Genomic DNA, 17,087 nt, shown 5'->3' on the forward strand with positions numbered 1-17,087 from the left:
ATTACTCAAGCTAATAAGTTTCCTTATTGACCGAAGTCAGTTTCCTTGTGTTTCAGTCTCCTATAGCCTGAGCCACACTGGAATGGGAGCAGAGGGGCGGCCTCCTCTCTTCAGAGAGGCAAGGTCAATTAACCCCATAGACATAGTTCCAAATCCTGGCTTCACAGCTGCTTAATAACTGTGTGACTTTGAGCAAGTCCCTGGGCCTTTCTGCTCCCCCTCCCGTGTAAAGAGGAATAACACCCACTCCTTGTGAGGGTGGGGCAGACCACTTTGTGGTGTCAGACAGATGACCCTGAGCAAGCGGCCGCCCTTCTCTGAGCCTCAGTTTCCTCACTGGCAGAACGCAGATAAAGGTAAGTCTCAGAGGACTGATCATGCTCCATGATCACAATTAGTCCTGACCCGGGTGGACCAAGGAGACTGAGGTCCAAGGCTGTCTTAACATTGGCTGGCACTTCTGACCCACCCGGGACAAGGGTCTGCAGCTGCGGAATGGTCAGCCCAGGAAGCAGAAACCTTAAAAGAGCTCTCCCTCCACAGTAGAGCTGAACAGAAATTCTAGCAAGTGCTAATTAGGTCTGTGAAGCCCACGGGAGGGGAGGGGAGCCGGGGTAATCACTGGCCTGCTCTGCAGGGGGCCCCAGGAAGGCCTACCTGCCGCCTCTCCTCCTGGCCAGGGCTGGAAACCTCAGCCAGGAAGCCAGGCCAGTCCCGGGCAGCCAGCAAGGCTGAGCCGTGCGGCCATCTGGTCCCCAACTCTGCCTAATGTCTCTAGCAGACCACTGACTAATTGCCTGGTGGCGCACCCTTCACATCTGTAACACCTCATTTACCATTGTTCCTTTGGAAGCCCGATCCCATGGTGAGGAGGGAGGTCTGCCCGGTTTACGGGGCTTTGAAGCCCGGGGCATGGCGGCCTGCCTGACCAAGCTGCAGCCGGCTGGGCAGCCAGGAGGGCATCCTCCATCCTCCCTGCAGCGTGCTCCCGAGCACGGCCTATGGTACTGAAGGATCCTCCCGCCCAGCCCACCAAGGCCGCGACGATGCCCCTGCCCTGACTTTGGAGCATTGTCCCGACTCCATCCTCAGCAGAGGCGGGAAGGAAAGGATCAAACGAGCAGCGAAGAGTGGGAACAGGTAGGCCTGGCCAGGCCTGGCCACTGCCTCTAGTCCCAGCTACCTGGGAGGCTGAGGCAGGAGGACCACTGGAGCCCAGGGACCCACCGCCAGCCTGGGCAACAGAGCAGACGCTGTCTCAAAGACAAAGAAGTCTTGGCTCTGCCACGTTCCCCGTGGGACCTGGGGTCTGTCCCATTCTTCTCGGGGCCTCGGGCTCTCAGGCTCTTGGGTCCATGGAATGGGCAGGCTCTGCCCGGGAGCCCCGCTCTGGGTCAGGGAGTGGGCACATCATATGACCCGAGGGCTGCTGTGGAGTAGGCAGAGGGGCCGTCACAGGGGCAGAAGACCCGTGATCCAAACGGTGCTCACGGGCAGGGTGGTGGTGAGGGCATCTCGTCCCCAAACCCACTCCACCCTGGACCTGGGGCTCACTCTGTTGTTCTCACCTCTTGAACAGCTGGGACCAGGGTCCGCCTGTCCTCGATCTGCATGCAGACCCTGGGCACCGATGCCAGGGTTGGGACCAAGGCTGAGGCCTAGCACCATGGGAGCTTGCTTGGACCCCAGAGGCCAACTTGGGAAGGATGCTGAGGGGTGTCCTGGTCCCCAGGCTTACCTTCTGCCACTCCCCAGGGGGTGACTACTAACTGGTCATCAAACAGGCTCTGTTGTCACTGCTATGTGACCTGGAGCAAGGCACTCCCCCTCTCTGAGCCTCAGCCACCTCCTCCCTGGAGAGAGAAGAGGGAGGAGGGGGAGCGAGCACCTGCAGGAGGCCTTTCCAGCAGGAAGAGCCCGGTCGTTCACCCTGCTGCTTTCCTCCAACATGACATCAGCCCCACAGTCAAAGGCCTCTAGGCCCCGAGAATACCACGCCCAGGAACCACGCGTGTGCCCAGGATTGCACAGCAGGTGAATCGGCCACAGATGCTGGCGCCAGGCCCCAGGTCTCTGTACACTCCGTGAAACAGTCACCTGGACGGTGTGGCGCAGGAACATGGCTTGTATGTGCTCTCCCTCGGGGGTTGGGAGCTGGTGGGTACTGAGGCAGAAGCCGAGTGTTGGCAGGGAGACACTGGGGCCCTGGAGAGACGGGAGCAGAAAGCGGCCAGACCTCGACCGAACTGGCGCTGCACAGGCTGGCCAGGTCCATAAGGCAGTTCCTCTGCTGACTGGCAGCGTGACCTCGGGCAAGTGCTCCGCCTCCGAGCCTGTCCTATAAAGCGGGGCTCACAACACCGCTGCACGCGGCCTGGGGATCCAGTAAGACGGCCCTGGACACATTGCCGCTAGCACTGGGGCTCCCTGCCCGGCTGACACAGGAGCCACAGCCTCCTCCCCAGCGAGTGTCCCGAAGAAGCCTCCATCCTGGCTGGGAGAGCTCCCTGCGGGCCACCGTGTTCAACATGAGCGTGCTGCTCACACCTCAGGGGTGCCCAGGAAGCTCTGTCCGAGGCAAACAGCTGAGGTCCCATCTTCCCCCGTCAGGGGCTCCAGACAGGCAAGACAAGGAAATGGCGGCCGGCTGGCCTCCCTGGCGGGGCAGGGACAGGCTTTCGGGAGGGCCTGGGCTCGCGCAGGGCAGGCGGCCCAAGGCAGCAGCAGTGGGCAGCCTAGGGCCAGGACGGGTGCCAGCTCAGGGCGTTGGGCAGTCCCCGCTGGCACCTGCCCTTCCTTCTCCCGTACAGTGCGAGGTCCAGCACTCAGGGCTCCTTCTCAGCCACGCCAAAGCCCAGGTCCCTGGGTCCCTGCAGGCCCCCTCCCCAACTCTGCTCCCACCCAGCCGCCCCTTACTCCATGATGCCCGCAGGCCCTCCCCCCGCTCCCTCTGCGGGCATGCGTGTCCCCTCCTCAGGAGGTGGGTCCGCCCCTCCTTCAGTCCTTCTCCAGCCCCGAGCCCTCGCCCCCATCGGGGACAGCAGCATCCGCCAGCTGGCACCTGGCGTCACGTGCCCTGTGCTGGACTCACTGTCCCTCAGGGATCTGCCTGTCTGGTTCTGTCCATCTCCCCAGGGGAAGGCAAGTACCATGCCACCCGCGCTGGGCCTGGCGGGAGTGAGCCCTGCCTGTCGGGTGGGCGGGGAGGGGCTGGAAGCCAACCTTTGACCTTTGGCCTTTAGCTGGTGTGGCTTGGAGTGGTCACTTCGCTCCTCAGAAACTTCCAGTGCTAAAGCTACAAAGCACCACCTCACAGGGCTGTCACTCAGTTACACGAGGTGACAGGGTTCGGGGCTCAGAGGACGCTCTCCGAGGCTGACGAGCAGACCCCGAGCGCCCGTGCTTTGGGTCAGGACCTGAAGGCCCACGTGTTCCAGGCTTGGTCCTCCCCGGGGCACTGCCGTGAGGAGCGGGGTCCTGGGGAGGCCCTTGGTCTCTGGCCTCGGCCCCTTCCTCGTTCTCTCTCCTTTCCTGCCTGGGGGACAGCGGTTTGATCTGTATGCCGCCCCCCACGATGTGCTGTGTCACCACAAGCCCGAAACATTAGGGCCAACTGATCATGGACTGGACCCTTCGGCCCTGAGCCAGAACAAACCTTCCCAAGGTGATTATCTCAGGTCTCCTGTTACAGCGACAGAAAGGGGTGTCCCCGAGGGTCTTGGCTGTCACCTGCTTACTGAGAGGCCTTGGGCCAGTGGGTGACCTTTCTGGGTGGTCTCTTCCTCTGTCAGGTGTGGGGTGGGAACACCCGCCCCCACAGAGCGGTTGATGGACATGTTGACAGAGTGCCCAGGAAGCCACCTGCGTGGGCCTGAAGCAGAGGGGCCACCAAGCAGCAGGCACATGGCCACAGACTGGCCCTCAGACAGGGCCCACCACATCCCCATCCAGGGACCCCAGAGGCCTGGCTTGGTGTTTCCCAGCCTCTGTCTCCTCATCGGTCACTGGGGTAGTAACTGTGCCTTCCACACAGGCCCCTGAGGACCCAGGAGGCCGCGCACCTCAGGGCCTCACGAGCTCTTAGGAAAGGCGTGGAGTGGGCGGGAAGGAAGGCGACGCAGACGTGCAGGCAGGCCCGGGGAGAGGGGCTCTGCGCCTCCGTGCTGGCCCCACTCCCAGCAGGGGCCCTGCCCTGCCCGTCCCCTCCTCTCTGAGGGCCCTGTGGGGACCTCTCTGGCTGGTTTGTTTCAGGGAGGCGGATGACAGCAGCAGGACACCCTGGGGACCTTCTGCCTTGGTCACTCCCCTGCCCCACAAGGAACACGGTTGACAGGAGCGCCGTGGACTGGGAGCCAGGAGGAGCAAAAGACCACGAGTGTCCACTCGGCCCAGGCTCCGGGCAGGGCACTGGCGGCCTCTGTCCGCTCCGGCCGGGGCCACCTGGACAACGGGTGATTGTGCTGTACTCCCCGCCTCAGGTCTGAGAGTGAGGACAGAAATCCCAGGCCCCAAACCGCCCCGACCCGCTGACTCTATTCCCTTGTCCAGCCCGTCTGTGGGTGGACATCGTAGGTGACCTGATTCACCCTACCTTGCAGCCTCTGTGAGGAGGACTGTGTGTGTGTCTTAGATGACTTCCCAGGACCTAGGAGACTGCCCGGCACTTAGTAGGTGCTTAATAAACGTCTGAGCGGACGAAGCCTTCGCTCAATCTCGGACTGAAGGGAGGCTTCAGGGGGTTCCCGGAAGTGAGAACCGGGCCTTCAGTGGGCTGGGCCTGCTGGATAAACCCCAGGACCCCGAACAGAACCTCAGCACCCAGGCTGAACATGGGAAATGCTGGACAACAGAGTGGTCAGTGCTGGGTCCGACTGTCCTCCCTCCGAGGCTGCCTGGTCAGGGCTGAGCACCCAAAGAACCTAAAAATGAATGACTGGCCGGAGGGCCCCGCCCCTGTGCAAAGAGGACAGACCCACAAGGACACAGAGAAGTGCCCTGCCCAGCTTGCCCCAGGCACCACGCGCCTCACGGTTTTTTAAATAATTTGTCAGTTGTTTTTAATTGTTGAGGCAGTAATACTTGTTCATGAAACTGCAATATACAGAGAGGTGAAATAAATAGCTTATATATATAATATATATAATATAGCTGGTCTTAAAGTAACCCCTTATCATTGGTGCACTAGTCACGTGGTCAGCAAGGCCCATAGCAGCATCCTCCAGGACCGCCAGCAACCCAGGGGGCCATGGCTGGACGAGGCCGCCTGTCGTGGGGAGTCCGCGCGGGCGCCCCGGCACACCTTCCCTGCGCGGGTCTCGGGACAGCTTGCAGCAGACAATAAATAAATGACTGCAAACCAGAGAGCGATTCTTGTTGGAGTCCGGGGCAGGGCTGGGGTTGGGGACATGGGTTGTTGCAGGAAGGGGGACTACTTTCTCTGTTTTCTTTTTTTCCTTCTTTCTTTGCTTTCAGAACCTTTGGGAAAAGAACTTTGGTTTCTCGGAGTGTCGGCTCCCTCGTTGAGTCCTCTGGGGACAAGTCAGAGCTGCCACTCCTGGAGAGAGAGGGGCAGGCACCAGTGGGCTGGCAGCAGCCTCTGCGTGAGTCTTGTCCCGGGGTTTCAAGTCAACAGTAAAATCCCGTCGCCCCTCCCCCCAAGAGTTTTGGTTCAGTTTCTTGTCTTCTTTTAAACACAAATGTACAAAAATAGAGCTTCTTCCTTATTTTTCATGTAAAAATATTCCTCTGAGGCCATTCTCTGGGAGTGTGAGTGGGCCGTGGCCTGGGGCCCGGGCCTAGCCGGGGTGCGTGGGGCGGATCCGCCGGGACCGCTTGGTCACCGTTGTGTACTTGAAGGGCTTCTGCAGCTCTGCCTGCCCCTTGGGGTAGCGCTTCATGAAGTGCACATCCTGCTGGTTCTCCCTGGTCTTGGGGCCCTTGCGAGGCCGCCCCTTCTTGGTGAAGCCCACGTACCAGCCAGAGTACTTGGCCGACATCAGAGCCGTGTAGTTGTTCTCCAGAACCTTCTCAATGAACACGCACTCCTTGCTGGTGCCATCAGGCTGCAGGGGAGAGAGGAGGAGTGGTAAAGAAAAATGAGCCCGTGATCCTTGTGGACCCCAGTCCAGGGGCCATGGCAAAGGGGTTTGCAGCAGGGAGAGAGAGTAGGCTCAACGCCCAGCACATTGGAGGCAGGCCGGAGTTCACAGCCGAGGAGCAGAGTGGGTACAGAGCGGGGACGGTGACTGAGAGGAGATCCCTGCTGAAGACGGCCAGTGTGACCAGACATCAGCTGGGGGGCAGGGGGCTGCCAGAGACCAAGAGTGACCGAGAACCAAGGACAGAACTGGGCTGCACAGCGGGCCCCCCGGAAAACTTCAGAAGCCTGACCGAAGCCTGGCACTGCAGGGTCCATCGGTGGAGGAGACAGAGGAAAGGGCAGGAGCGAGGGGCAAAGCTGCGAGGGGCGGGCACGGCAAGTGGCCACACTGGGGCAGCACAGCGTAAGGCCTCATCTGCACTGTCCACTTCCTGCCCAGTGGACTTTTATCATTGGTCCCTGCATCTCCTCCTGTTCCCCAAGCAAGTCACAGACTCCTGCTGTCATTCGGGACTCCATTCTGTCCCCACTCTCCTGCCTCACGCCAGGGACCCCACCTGGTCCCCACTAGAACAGGAGACCACAGGCCAGCCAAACCTCAGTTCTCCTCAGACCTCCATGACCAGTTCACTGGTGGCCACCTGTCCCAGGTCATTCATTCGGAATGCTGCTGAGAACTTTGTATAAGTGAACTCGAAAAAGAGAGGCCAATTCAAACTTGAGGAATCTGTAAAGCTGAAACAGAGGCGGCCATCTTGCCACCCAAAGGGGAAATCGTGTCTGGCTGTGGTGCCAGAACAGAGCAAGCCACGCCAAGTAGAAGAGAATGACAGGCCCCAAGGCCTGAGTCCAGTCACGTGGGCTCTGGACACAGGCACGTCTGAAGTTCAAGTGACCTCATGGTTACGTGGGCCAACACTGTCTCACTTCCTCAGAACCAGCTGAGCCTGTGTTCCATCACATGCACCAGAAAGGAGCCAGGACAGGTTAGCGCCAATCCTGACATGAAGCAGCAACTCAACCTCGCTCAACCTCATGAGGCTGAAGTTAAATGTAAATTACATCCAACGTGGATGTGGCAAGTCTCAGTACTTGGTAGGTGGGAGTCTCACACGGCCAAACGCCAAAGCCTGTGCCCACCGCCCTGGGCCTCAGGCTCCCCAGCAGGCGTGCAAACCCGCTTGGCAGAACCAGAGCACTGGATTCAGAAGCAGAAGTCAAAGGAACCCTCACTTCCTGTGTCACCTCAGCTTGGCTAGCTGCACTCTCCAAGCCTCGGATCCCTCGCCTGTCAAGCGGGAACAATGACTTCTAAGCCACTGGGATGTCCTGAGGAGCATGCTTCTAAACAGGTCTGAGCCACAGTGGGAACCGGCTGGGGGAATCTCAAAGAGCAGGGGGTTTCTCAGGACTGGCCTGCCTCCTGGACAAAGGGCTGCAGGATTGCTCGGCGGGAGAGCGCAGGATGCAGGGAAGGCCTTTGTCAGATTTAGGCCGGGCCCACTCCTCGTTCCGCATGGCCGCCCAGCCAACTTGGAAGCCGGGAGGTCTGGCTGTGTGTGGAGACTGAGGTGCAGGTTCCAGCCTTTTGTTTGAAGTGGAAAGCGGGCTGGAGCTTCCAGGAACCTTCACCTTTGAGCAGAGAGCAAGCCTGGGCCCTGCAGACCCAGTGCTGAACTTTGCAGAAGGGAAGGCGGGTAAGGAAACACTCTCCAGGAGGCTGCAGAGGGGACAGGCACAGGCTTGGGAGATACCCGGAGGACGGTATGAGTGAGAAGGCCGTGAGGGACCCTTGCAGGGGAAGCCAGGAACGTGTAAAGGCAGCGGAGGGGAGTGGGCCCTGGGCTTTGGTCTCCCAAGGAAAATTCTGGAAGCTGCCCGTCTAATCTGAGTTCAGTTCTTCAACTGTTCTTCACAAAACAGTCAGAGCAAACAGGACAAAGGCTTCGCCATGCGCCTCCACCCTTGCTGGGCTCTTGCTGCTGCCTGGAGCTCAGCTTGCTTCCTTCGGGGACCTCTCCCTGGGGCCCCGCCTCTCCCTGCCAGGCCTCATTCGTGCGCCGTCCTCCACCTCCGAGCCCCCGGCACCCGCCCCACCGTGCTCCAGCATTCAGCACCTCCTCCCTCCTCCTGGCCCCAGAGCTTCCCACTCCAGGCTCAGCTTGACCTTAGCCCAAGCCAGGGATGCCCACCGAGTCTCACTGGGATGGACACAGCGGGTGACACGAACAAGTCTAAAGGAAAGCAGACTCTGCCTCCTGGAAGCTCTACTGTGCCCAGCGATGTCCTAGAACGCCGCTCCTGGGGACACAGTGATCAGAAGGCAGAGCAGAAAGAGGGCTGGAGACCCCTACCGGCCCCACCTGTCCCCTGCTCCTTCATTCAGCATTTATTTGTCACTGACCACAGGCCAGATATGGCCGCATCCAGATGTCACTTCATCCTCTCAACTGGCCGAGGTCGCCTCTGCCCACAGGATGAGGCAGAGCTCACAGCAAGCAGAGGCGCTTGCCCAAGGTCACGGGCCTGCACATGGCAGACTGGGCCCGCTCCAACCACTCCTGCTCACGTCCCCTCTGTCTGCTCCAGCGAGGCCAGTGGGGAGAGCAGACGGGGAGCAGACGCCGCCCACCAACCCTTGCCCCGACCCACAGAGCACCATCGGCACAGAGTGGGCTGCATGTTCAGGGCGCCAGAACAGCACCAGGCAAACAGGCTCAGCACGTGCCTGGGTGGAGCTCAGAGGGCGGCAGGCGGGCTGCCCAACCCCCAGAGCACAGGGGGGCCCTTGGGAACCAGCCAGAGGCCTCTGGCCATGCCAGGTGTGCCACCATGAACACAGGCAGCATGCCACACGCGAGCCTGACCCTCCCCTCTGCTCCTGACGCCTCTGTGGCCTGCTGATCCCCTGCAGAGATTTTAACACACCTGTGTGGGGGCCCCAACTCCAGAAGTACCAATTCAATTGGTCCAGGCAGACAGAGCGTCCACCGAGCCCGGAGTAAACAGCCTGACCCAGAACCTTGGTGAAGCGGAGTTCCATCCTTCGGCCCCGACTCCCGCCTCTGACCTCCTAGTCCTTCTGTTGGATCTGAAGACTGAATCCTGATAACGTCATCTGGTCCCTAGATCAGACCTTACCTAAAACCAGATCCCTAGACATTTTTAGCTAAATGCACCAAAAAATTCTGCTTAAAGCATTTTGAGTGGAGTTTCTGTTACTTACAACCTAAGTGGTCTTAAGGATGTGCTGGTGGGCTCTAAAAAGGGTCTGAAGCTCTACACTACCCCAAAGAGGACTCATCAATAATCACACGCTGGATCCTCAAAGCCACTTACGGAGTGAGAGAAAGTGCCCGCCTGGGCTTCAGAGCTGTGGCAAGGAGAGGGACTGCCCGAGCACACAGGGGCTCACAGGGAGGGCTTGGGGGCCACTGGCACAGGCAGCAGAGGGGGTGATGGCAGTGCAGGGCCCAGGGCATGGCAGGCCCCGGCCAGAGGTGTGCACGGCCGGCACCAGGGTCAGGAGGCCACAGGCGCTGTCCTGTTGAGCCGCTGCAAAGGTGCAAGGCCAGGGATCGCCACGGCTAAAGGAGCAGCTTCGTGACCCGGCTGTGAAGGGAAAGGAACTAACTTAGGGCCAGCAGCACATCCTCACTTCAGAACGAGGACACGGAGCCTCAGGCAGGTCGGGGCTCTCTGAGCCCCAGTCCTGACGGCTGTCATTCTGGCTGAAAGTCAGGTCAGCTCAGAAAGCCGGAAGTACATTTCTATTTCTTTGATGCTCTTTGCTGTACAAGGATGGACCCCACTGAGCACCCAGGCTGTTGGGGGACAGAGACAGGACAAAGACAACCAGGGGAGCAGATGAGCAAGAGGGGTGCAGGGAGGACTCTGGGGTGGGCGGGGGCAGACCCAGGGCCAGGGATGGCTAGAGGGAGTTGAAGGCTTGAACCAGAAGGAAGGCCACCATGCCAGGGGGCCTCCAGGGCCTCAAGTGTCCCTTGGAGGAGTGCGAGGCAGCCTCAAGGATGAGGTCCGGTGGCGTTGGGGGTGGAGGGCATCGGGAGACTACTGGCCGGCAGAGGGGAAAGCCTGGCTCACCGGAGCCCGGGAACCCACACCAGGAGGCGGCAGGAGAAGGAAGGACACACCCGGCCATCAGGGAGGGGGTCCCAGCACCTGCGGCTGCAGGGGCCAGGGAGACTGTGGCCGGGACAGCAGCCCAACGGCCTGGATCGCAGCTTTGGGGCCAGATGGGCCAGAGGGGCGGGGCCTGGTGGGACAGGGAGTGGGACAGGTGGATGCGGCGCCCTGGGCCGGGTCAGCACCGAAGAAAGGCGCTGGGGCGGCGCCTGGGCGAGGAGGGAGCGGCGGGGGCCGGGCCTCCTGCCGCAGCGCCAGCTGAACCGTCACCAATATTAATGACGGGAGAGAGGGCGAGGGGGCAGGAAATCGGAGCCGGCTCCTGTGGAAGCGGTGACTCAGCGGCCAGCCGGCGGGCGGAGGGCGGCAGGACGGCCGGGACGGCCGCTCCTCTGACCCCACGATGGCCCTGCCGGGGTCAGGCTGCCGGGAACAGCCAGGCGAGGCGGCATGGGCATCGGGCACGCGAGGTGCCGCCAGCCCCTTCTTTGGGGACCAAAAGAGAAAAATGAGCCTCAAACTCAAAGCAGGTTGGGCCTGGGAGGAGGCCCAGGCGGGCAGCAGAACAAAGCGCCTGAAGCAGGACTGGGCCCCCGCCGCAGGAAGCAGCCGGCCGGCCAGGGGACCCCGCCAGGCCAGGGGACCCGGCGCCCACAGCCCCAGCCCCAGCCGCGGCCCCGACCCCCTCGCCGGCCAGCCGCCTCGGGCCAGCCGAGTGAATCACTAATTAAAACCATCCCCACGGCTCTGGGGTTACTATTATTTTGTTCTCCGAGCGGCTTGGGTTGGTACGTGCAATGTGGCTGTAATCTTCTCCTTCCAAACTGGGCTTTGAATCCCGACTGGTTCTAGTGTGGGACCTGGGACAAGTGCCCCTGGTTGTGGCCAAGCCTCCACTTTCCCACCTGTGAAATGGGGATGGGGATAGTACCAACCTCTGGGATTACTGGGAAGCATTTTGCCAGAAGAAAGTAGGTGCTCAGTTAAAGGAAGCAGGTACCAGCATGTGTCAATTCTCTGCACCGCCCTGGCCCGGTATGGGTATGGGGCAGGGATAAGAGCGGGGGATTCAAGAAATCAAAACGGGCTTCACAGAGGTGCCCATCTCCCTTTTCCCCAACAAAACCTATGAGCCGCATAATCCCCCAGGCCCTTGTCCCCGGGAGGAAGCCCATCCCCCTTAGAATTGGACTGATCCCTTATATACTGAGTAGGGCGTGAGGAGAGCCCTGCGGGAGGAGGGCACCGCACGACCTCACAGAGCCACTCCAGCGGCAGGGGAAGCGCGTGGGACCGCCGCAATCGAGCAGCCCGCAGAGGGGCGGGCTCGGCGAAGCACCGCAGGACCCGCGCCCCGCCGCGGGCCACCGCGCCCGGCCCTAATTTGTTACATGCAGCTCTCCCGCCAGTTCCAAAGTAATAAAATCTTCCTGAAATGCTAGAACCGTGAGGCCCAGGGCTGACGAGGCGGCCGGCTTCCGGAGGCCGCTGCTGGGCGGCGCTGTGAACCCCTGGCGATTGTTAAAACGATCGCGCAGCCGCAGCCCTTGGCCCGCCGTCCCTCTCCCCAGACGTCAGGGACACGGAGGCAGGACGCTGCGGAGCCCCTTCCGTTCTCTCGCGGCTGAGCCAGCCAGGGCTCGCACCCGCCGGGAGACCCGGCTCTGCCTGCAACCCGGAGTGGCAGCCACCGCCAGGCCCGGCTGCTGCAGGTGCCAGCCCAAGAAGGGCGAAGGGAGGGACGTGGGGACTTGAGCCCCCTCGCGCACGCACACGCACGCTCACGGTCTGCTTTCCATAGGGGCCGACCGGACCCAGACACGCTCTCCCAGCTCCCGGGGAAGCGCAGGCGTCACTCACCTTCCCCACGAGCTTGCCTTTGCGGTTCATGCACAGGTAGAATTCCGTCTCCTTGCCCTTGATCCGCACTTGACTACCGAAGGTGTCTGTCTCCACTAGGAGCTGGGCTTGGAAGGGCAGGAGAATAAGACAGTTTTTAAAGTCTAGTCTAAAGGCTCAGCAGCCTGGTCCCTGACTCTATCCCTGGTCCCGCCGTCCCCAAATCAGGCCCGAGGCAGGCCTCTGACAGGTCCCACAGAAACACCCTGCCCCAGCGGGCAGAGAAGGTCGCTGCTGGCACCTGCTCCGCCTTCACGCCTCTCAGCTCCCTCCTGGGACTCAGAGGGCTCCTGCTGGAGTTCTGTCCCTGGTGGCTAAATACCCATGTCCCCTCCTCCCCATCATCCCTCTTCTGGAGTCCCACGACTCCACTCCCCAAAGCGGCTCAGACAGCTGTACAAATACCCGAGAAGTCGCCGTCCCTGAAGAGAGGGAAGCAGCAGACACGTGCGCGCACACACACACACACACACACACACACACACACACCTGACTTTGGGGCTCAAGCCATTTCCTCCAAAAGTTAGGTGGCAGTCCCCCCTCCCCCCCAAACATCTGGAACCCCTGCTGGTGCCTAGAGGCACCTCTGCCCTTGATGTAGCAGGACACCAGGAGGAGGCACAGCCCCAGGGAAAGGGGGTTCAGGATCTTCCACTTCCCTCCCTCCAGGCCACCAAAGCTAAAGGGCAACTAAGTCCCCAGGGCCAGAAGTCCCAATCAGGACCGATTCCTCCTCATCCAGGGTGGAGCACACCATGTTAGACCACCCATGTTCCACACACACGGCCTCCCTGTGGGTGTCCAGTACCACACCTCTAAACTCCTGACTGAACGGGGTCAAGAAGCTGAAGGGTGACTATTCCTCCACTAAGGCATGCTATGTCCAGACCATTCCCCTCCCTCTGCCAGTCCACATGTTTCCCCAGCGGGGTGCTGTGTGACTTTGAAAAGGTCACACAACCTCTCTGAGCTCTCTTTGCCTGCTGGACCTGACCCCCATGTCTGGTTCCCCCAGTACCACTTCCCCCCAAAAGCTGCTTTCTTTGGCTGTGGTAATTCTCAGGCTGCCCTCCCTGACCCTCTGCTTCCCAACACCTGCCCCTCCTTCACCCACAAAAGTTTAATTCCATTGACAAGGGACTTGCTCTCTATAACAAAAATCACAGCTCCAAATTCCTGTGTACAGGATCCTTGGAGCCACAAAATGTGTATCTCAGTGCCCCTAAAATACACTCGGTATGATTTTAATAAAAAAAAAAAAATCACAAATATAGACCCTGGTACCCTGTTGTGAAAATTGAAACCATGTGGAACTCAGGATTTCCAATAATTAATTCAGCGCTCCTTTGACACCATTACTAATTAAAATGCCATGCCCCCTTTCTAAGGGGAAAAAAAGAATCTACATAAAATTTAAAGATCTAACAAGGATTCAGAAACTCTGGGAGCAGGGAGGCACCCTCTTCCTCTACCTCCCCCAGGAAGCGCTGGGCCAGGAACCTGAACTGGGGCCAGGGGCGCAGGGGGCGGGGCGTGATGCAGGGGGCGGGGCGCGGCGCAGGGGCGGGGCGCGGCGCAGGGGCGGGGCGCGGCGCAGGGGCGGGGCGCGGCGCAGGGGCGGGGCGCGGGCCCTCCAGCGCAGGCCCTGGCACCCCGGGGCTGGGCAGGTCGGCAGCTCTGCCCGTTCACCAAGCTCCGGCCTGGCCGCGGTGAGGGCACGGGGTCCAGGGCAACCCCAGGAGCTTCCAACCCGGCAGCAGAGGCACAGGAGCGCCAGCTCTGGGGTGCACGGAGGCCGATGCCACCACAGGCCCATGCTGACCACAGGCCCGCAGGCCTTAGTCTCTTCACCTGTAAAATGGAACCACCCTGATTCTTCCCGGTGCCTGCAAGGATGATGCCACCTGGCTGCGCTCTACTCTCAGAGGATGGGGAGGCGAGGCAGCAAGAGTGGCTTAAGTTCCCTAAAAACTGAAAAAACAAACTGTTTTCCTAAAAGGAAAAAAAAAAAAAAACCAGTGGAAAACACCGCTACGCGCCCCGGGTGGCCTAGGACCTGCGCCCAGGTCGGCCGCTGACCGGCCTGCCTCTGGGGACAGCGGCCACCCAGGAAGCACGTGTGGAAGTGCCCGGGGCCCAGGCTGCTTGTTTCTGGCCTGGCCGTTCCAGGCTTTGGGACCACGGGGCTGGGACCCAGGACACCCCAAGTAAGTCCCAGGGGAGGCCCCCTCTGCCTGCCTCCCGCCAGCGCATGCTGGGCCGCGGGCTCAGAAGGGCTCCCCTCTGCACCTCCTCCAGCCAGCCCGCCGCAGTGCCGGGGCCCATTTTCTGGAGTAGCAACCGAGGGTCAGACGAGGCACCCTGCGGCAGGGCTGCCCCCTGCGCAGGACCCCGCGCTCAGGGACGAGGTCAGGGCTGCGGAGAGACCTGCCTCCAAGCAAACCCCCACCACTGGCAGCCAGGGCGCCGGCAGGGGCCTGGCGTCCGCTGGAGCTGCCCACAGGGCTGAGGCTGGACCGCGCTGGACTGCACTCCACCGCTGCAGCACAGGGGCTGCGCCTGGCGGCCACCGCGCAGGGAAGACAGCGTGTGCTCTTCCCGCCCTCCCCCACCCCAGCGGCAGCCAGTGACCTAGACTCACTGAGCACATGACATAATGAGGGACGCAGGCCAGAATTATGTAAAGTCTTCAGGGAGTAATAGCAGCAGCAGTTCTGGGAGCGAGAGGGAGACTCCACCCAGGCCAGGTCTGCGCCAGCGTCACCCCCCCCATCACCCAGTCCCCAGGAAGCAGCTCTCCGAAGTCAGAAGCCTGGGCTCAGTTCCATTCATGGGGCCTGCGGCAGGCGGGGTGGAGAGCGGATGACATTATCTTTCTCCCCTCCCTCCGAGCGGCAATTCAACAGGCGCCTTCCTCTGCCATTCTCGTCCCCACCTGTCTCCCCTGCACACACCAGCCACTATCAATTAAATTACAGCACTTCCCTGCCAAAGATCTCCTAGGGATCCTCAACCCACTTAGAAGAAAATCCGAACTCTTCCCTGGGACACATCCCCCCTGGACCCTGCTCTCTACCCACCTCCCCTCCTCCCACCCTGCCGCTGAGCCTCCTGTTCCTCCTCTAACACCCCAGCACACTCCCGCCTCAGGGCCTTTGCACTTGCTGTTCCCACTGCCTGGAGGCTGCTTTGCCCAGAGCTTCTCATAGGAGCTCCTAACCTCCCGTGACACTCACACATCACTCCTCAGTGAGGCCTTCCCTGACCACGCTGGGTAATGTTGCCGCCACCTCCTCCACCCAGCCGACCCCAAACCCCTGCACCACACTCCACAGCGCTCTCCCGTGTTATGGCTTAAATAAGGGCCCCCCAAAGGCCCATGGAAGAAAGGCTGGGTCCCCAGTCCCTGTTACTGTTGGGAGGTGGCAGAACCTGTAACGGGTGGGGAGGGCCAGTGGAGGAGGAGAGTCACTGGGAGTGTGTTGTGGAGGGGAAGTTGGGGCCTGCACCCCTTCCGCCTCTTTTTTGCTTCCAGACACCGTGAGTAAGCGGCCTCCTCTGCCTGCACTCCTGCTGGGACGCACTGCCTCACAGACGCCCAAAAGCAACGAGCCAACTGCAGTAGACTAAAACCTCCAAAACTGAGCCAAAATAAACCTTTCCTCTTTTCAAGTTGATTCTCTCAGGTGTGTTGTTACAGTGATGGAAAGCTAGCATAGTTCCTTACCCTTTCATTGTCTGTCCCCACTTACAAGAAGGTAAGTTCTATGGGGACAAGGTCCTATCTACTTACTCATCTCTGTGACTTCCGGCCCCTATCCCAGGACTTACCACCAGTAAGGAGTTCTAAAAAGTGCACAGACAGCCTTGCAATGGAGGTACACCTAACACCTGGGCGTGTGGCACATGCCTGTGACCCACCAACTGAGGAGGCCGAGGCAGGGGGAGCACAAGTTCAAGGCCAGCCTCAGCAGTTTGGTGAGGCCCTAAGCAACTTAGCAAGACCCTGTCTCAAAATTAAGAAGAAAAAGGACTGGGGATAGATAGAGCTCAGTGGTAAAGTGCCCCTGGGTTCAATTCCCAATACAAAAAAAAAAAAGCTAAAAAGGAGATGCAGTGAGGCGAAGGGACGTGCCCAAGGGCACTCGGCTGCGATGGTTAGGGTGAGGGTTTGAACCCAGCCTCTGATTTCACAGTCAGTGCCCTTAACCATTCTGCTCTCTCCTGCTGTGGTCCCTGTTATCACTCATGCCACTTGCTAGAATCCTGGGGACCCACTCACTCATCCTCAGTAGCAAAGACAAAAAACCTTGCTGTGCAAGAAAGGAAGAAACCCTGTCCCTCTCTGAACCAGGCTGAGGTAACCTGTACAGCCTCTTTAGCTATGTTCCACAGAACGTATTAGTAACTCACATTCATGGAGAGCTTCTGACATGCTGGACACTTTTCAAACTTCCTCACATGAGCTATCTCAGTAATCCTAACAAGCCATGTGAGGGCCGGGCGCAGTGGCGCACACCTGTAACCCAGCAGCTTGGGAGGCTGAGACAGGAGGATTGAGAGTTCAAAGCCAGCCTCAGCAACTCAGTGAGGTCCTAAGCAAGTCAGTGAGACCTTGTCTCCAAGTAAAGTGGAAGAAGGGCTGGGGATGCGCCTCCGTGCTCAGTCCCCCTGGGTCACCGGGACGTTAGGACTCTGGCCATCATCCCCATGTCACAGGCAGGAAAACAGTCCCCAGGGCCACAGCGATGGAGGCAGGACTCACACCCAGGCAGGCTGCCCCTGCAGCGGCTCTGCTGTCCACCTCTCCTCCTCGCACCGTCCTCCCGGGGAGAGCGAGTAACAGCACTGGGTGGTGGTGGGGTCTCCTCTCGGCCTCACTCAGTGGGCAGAACTCAGGGGGCAGAGAGGCCATCAGGGCAAGAGGCAGAGGCCCACCCCT

General features: G+C 60.4%; 1 protein-coding gene across 1 annotated transcript in view; it reads right to left on the minus strand.

The window, feature by feature from the left end:
* Positions 1-5,054: 5,054 nt before the first annotated feature.
* FGF18 (fibroblast growth factor 18) overlaps positions 5,055-17,087 on the minus strand; it is a 30,256-nt gene continuing 18,223 nt past the window's right edge. The window contains exons 4-5 of the mRNA XM_079145434.1: positions 12,107-12,213; positions 5,055-6,062 (exon numbers count right to left, since the gene is read on the minus strand). Of these exons, the coding sequence (XP_079001560.1) occupies positions 5,796-6,062; positions 12,107-12,213 (374 nt within the window). The 3' untranslated portion in view covers positions 5,055-5,795. The remainder of the gene's footprint in view (positions 6,063-12,106; positions 12,214-17,087) is intronic.

Source organism: Sciurus vulgaris, assembly GCF_902686455.1.
Source record: "Sciurus vulgaris genome assembly, chromosome: 6".
In the NCBI taxonomy this organism is placed as follows: domain Eukaryota; kingdom Metazoa; phylum Chordata; class Mammalia; order Rodentia; family Sciuridae; genus Sciurus; species Sciurus vulgaris.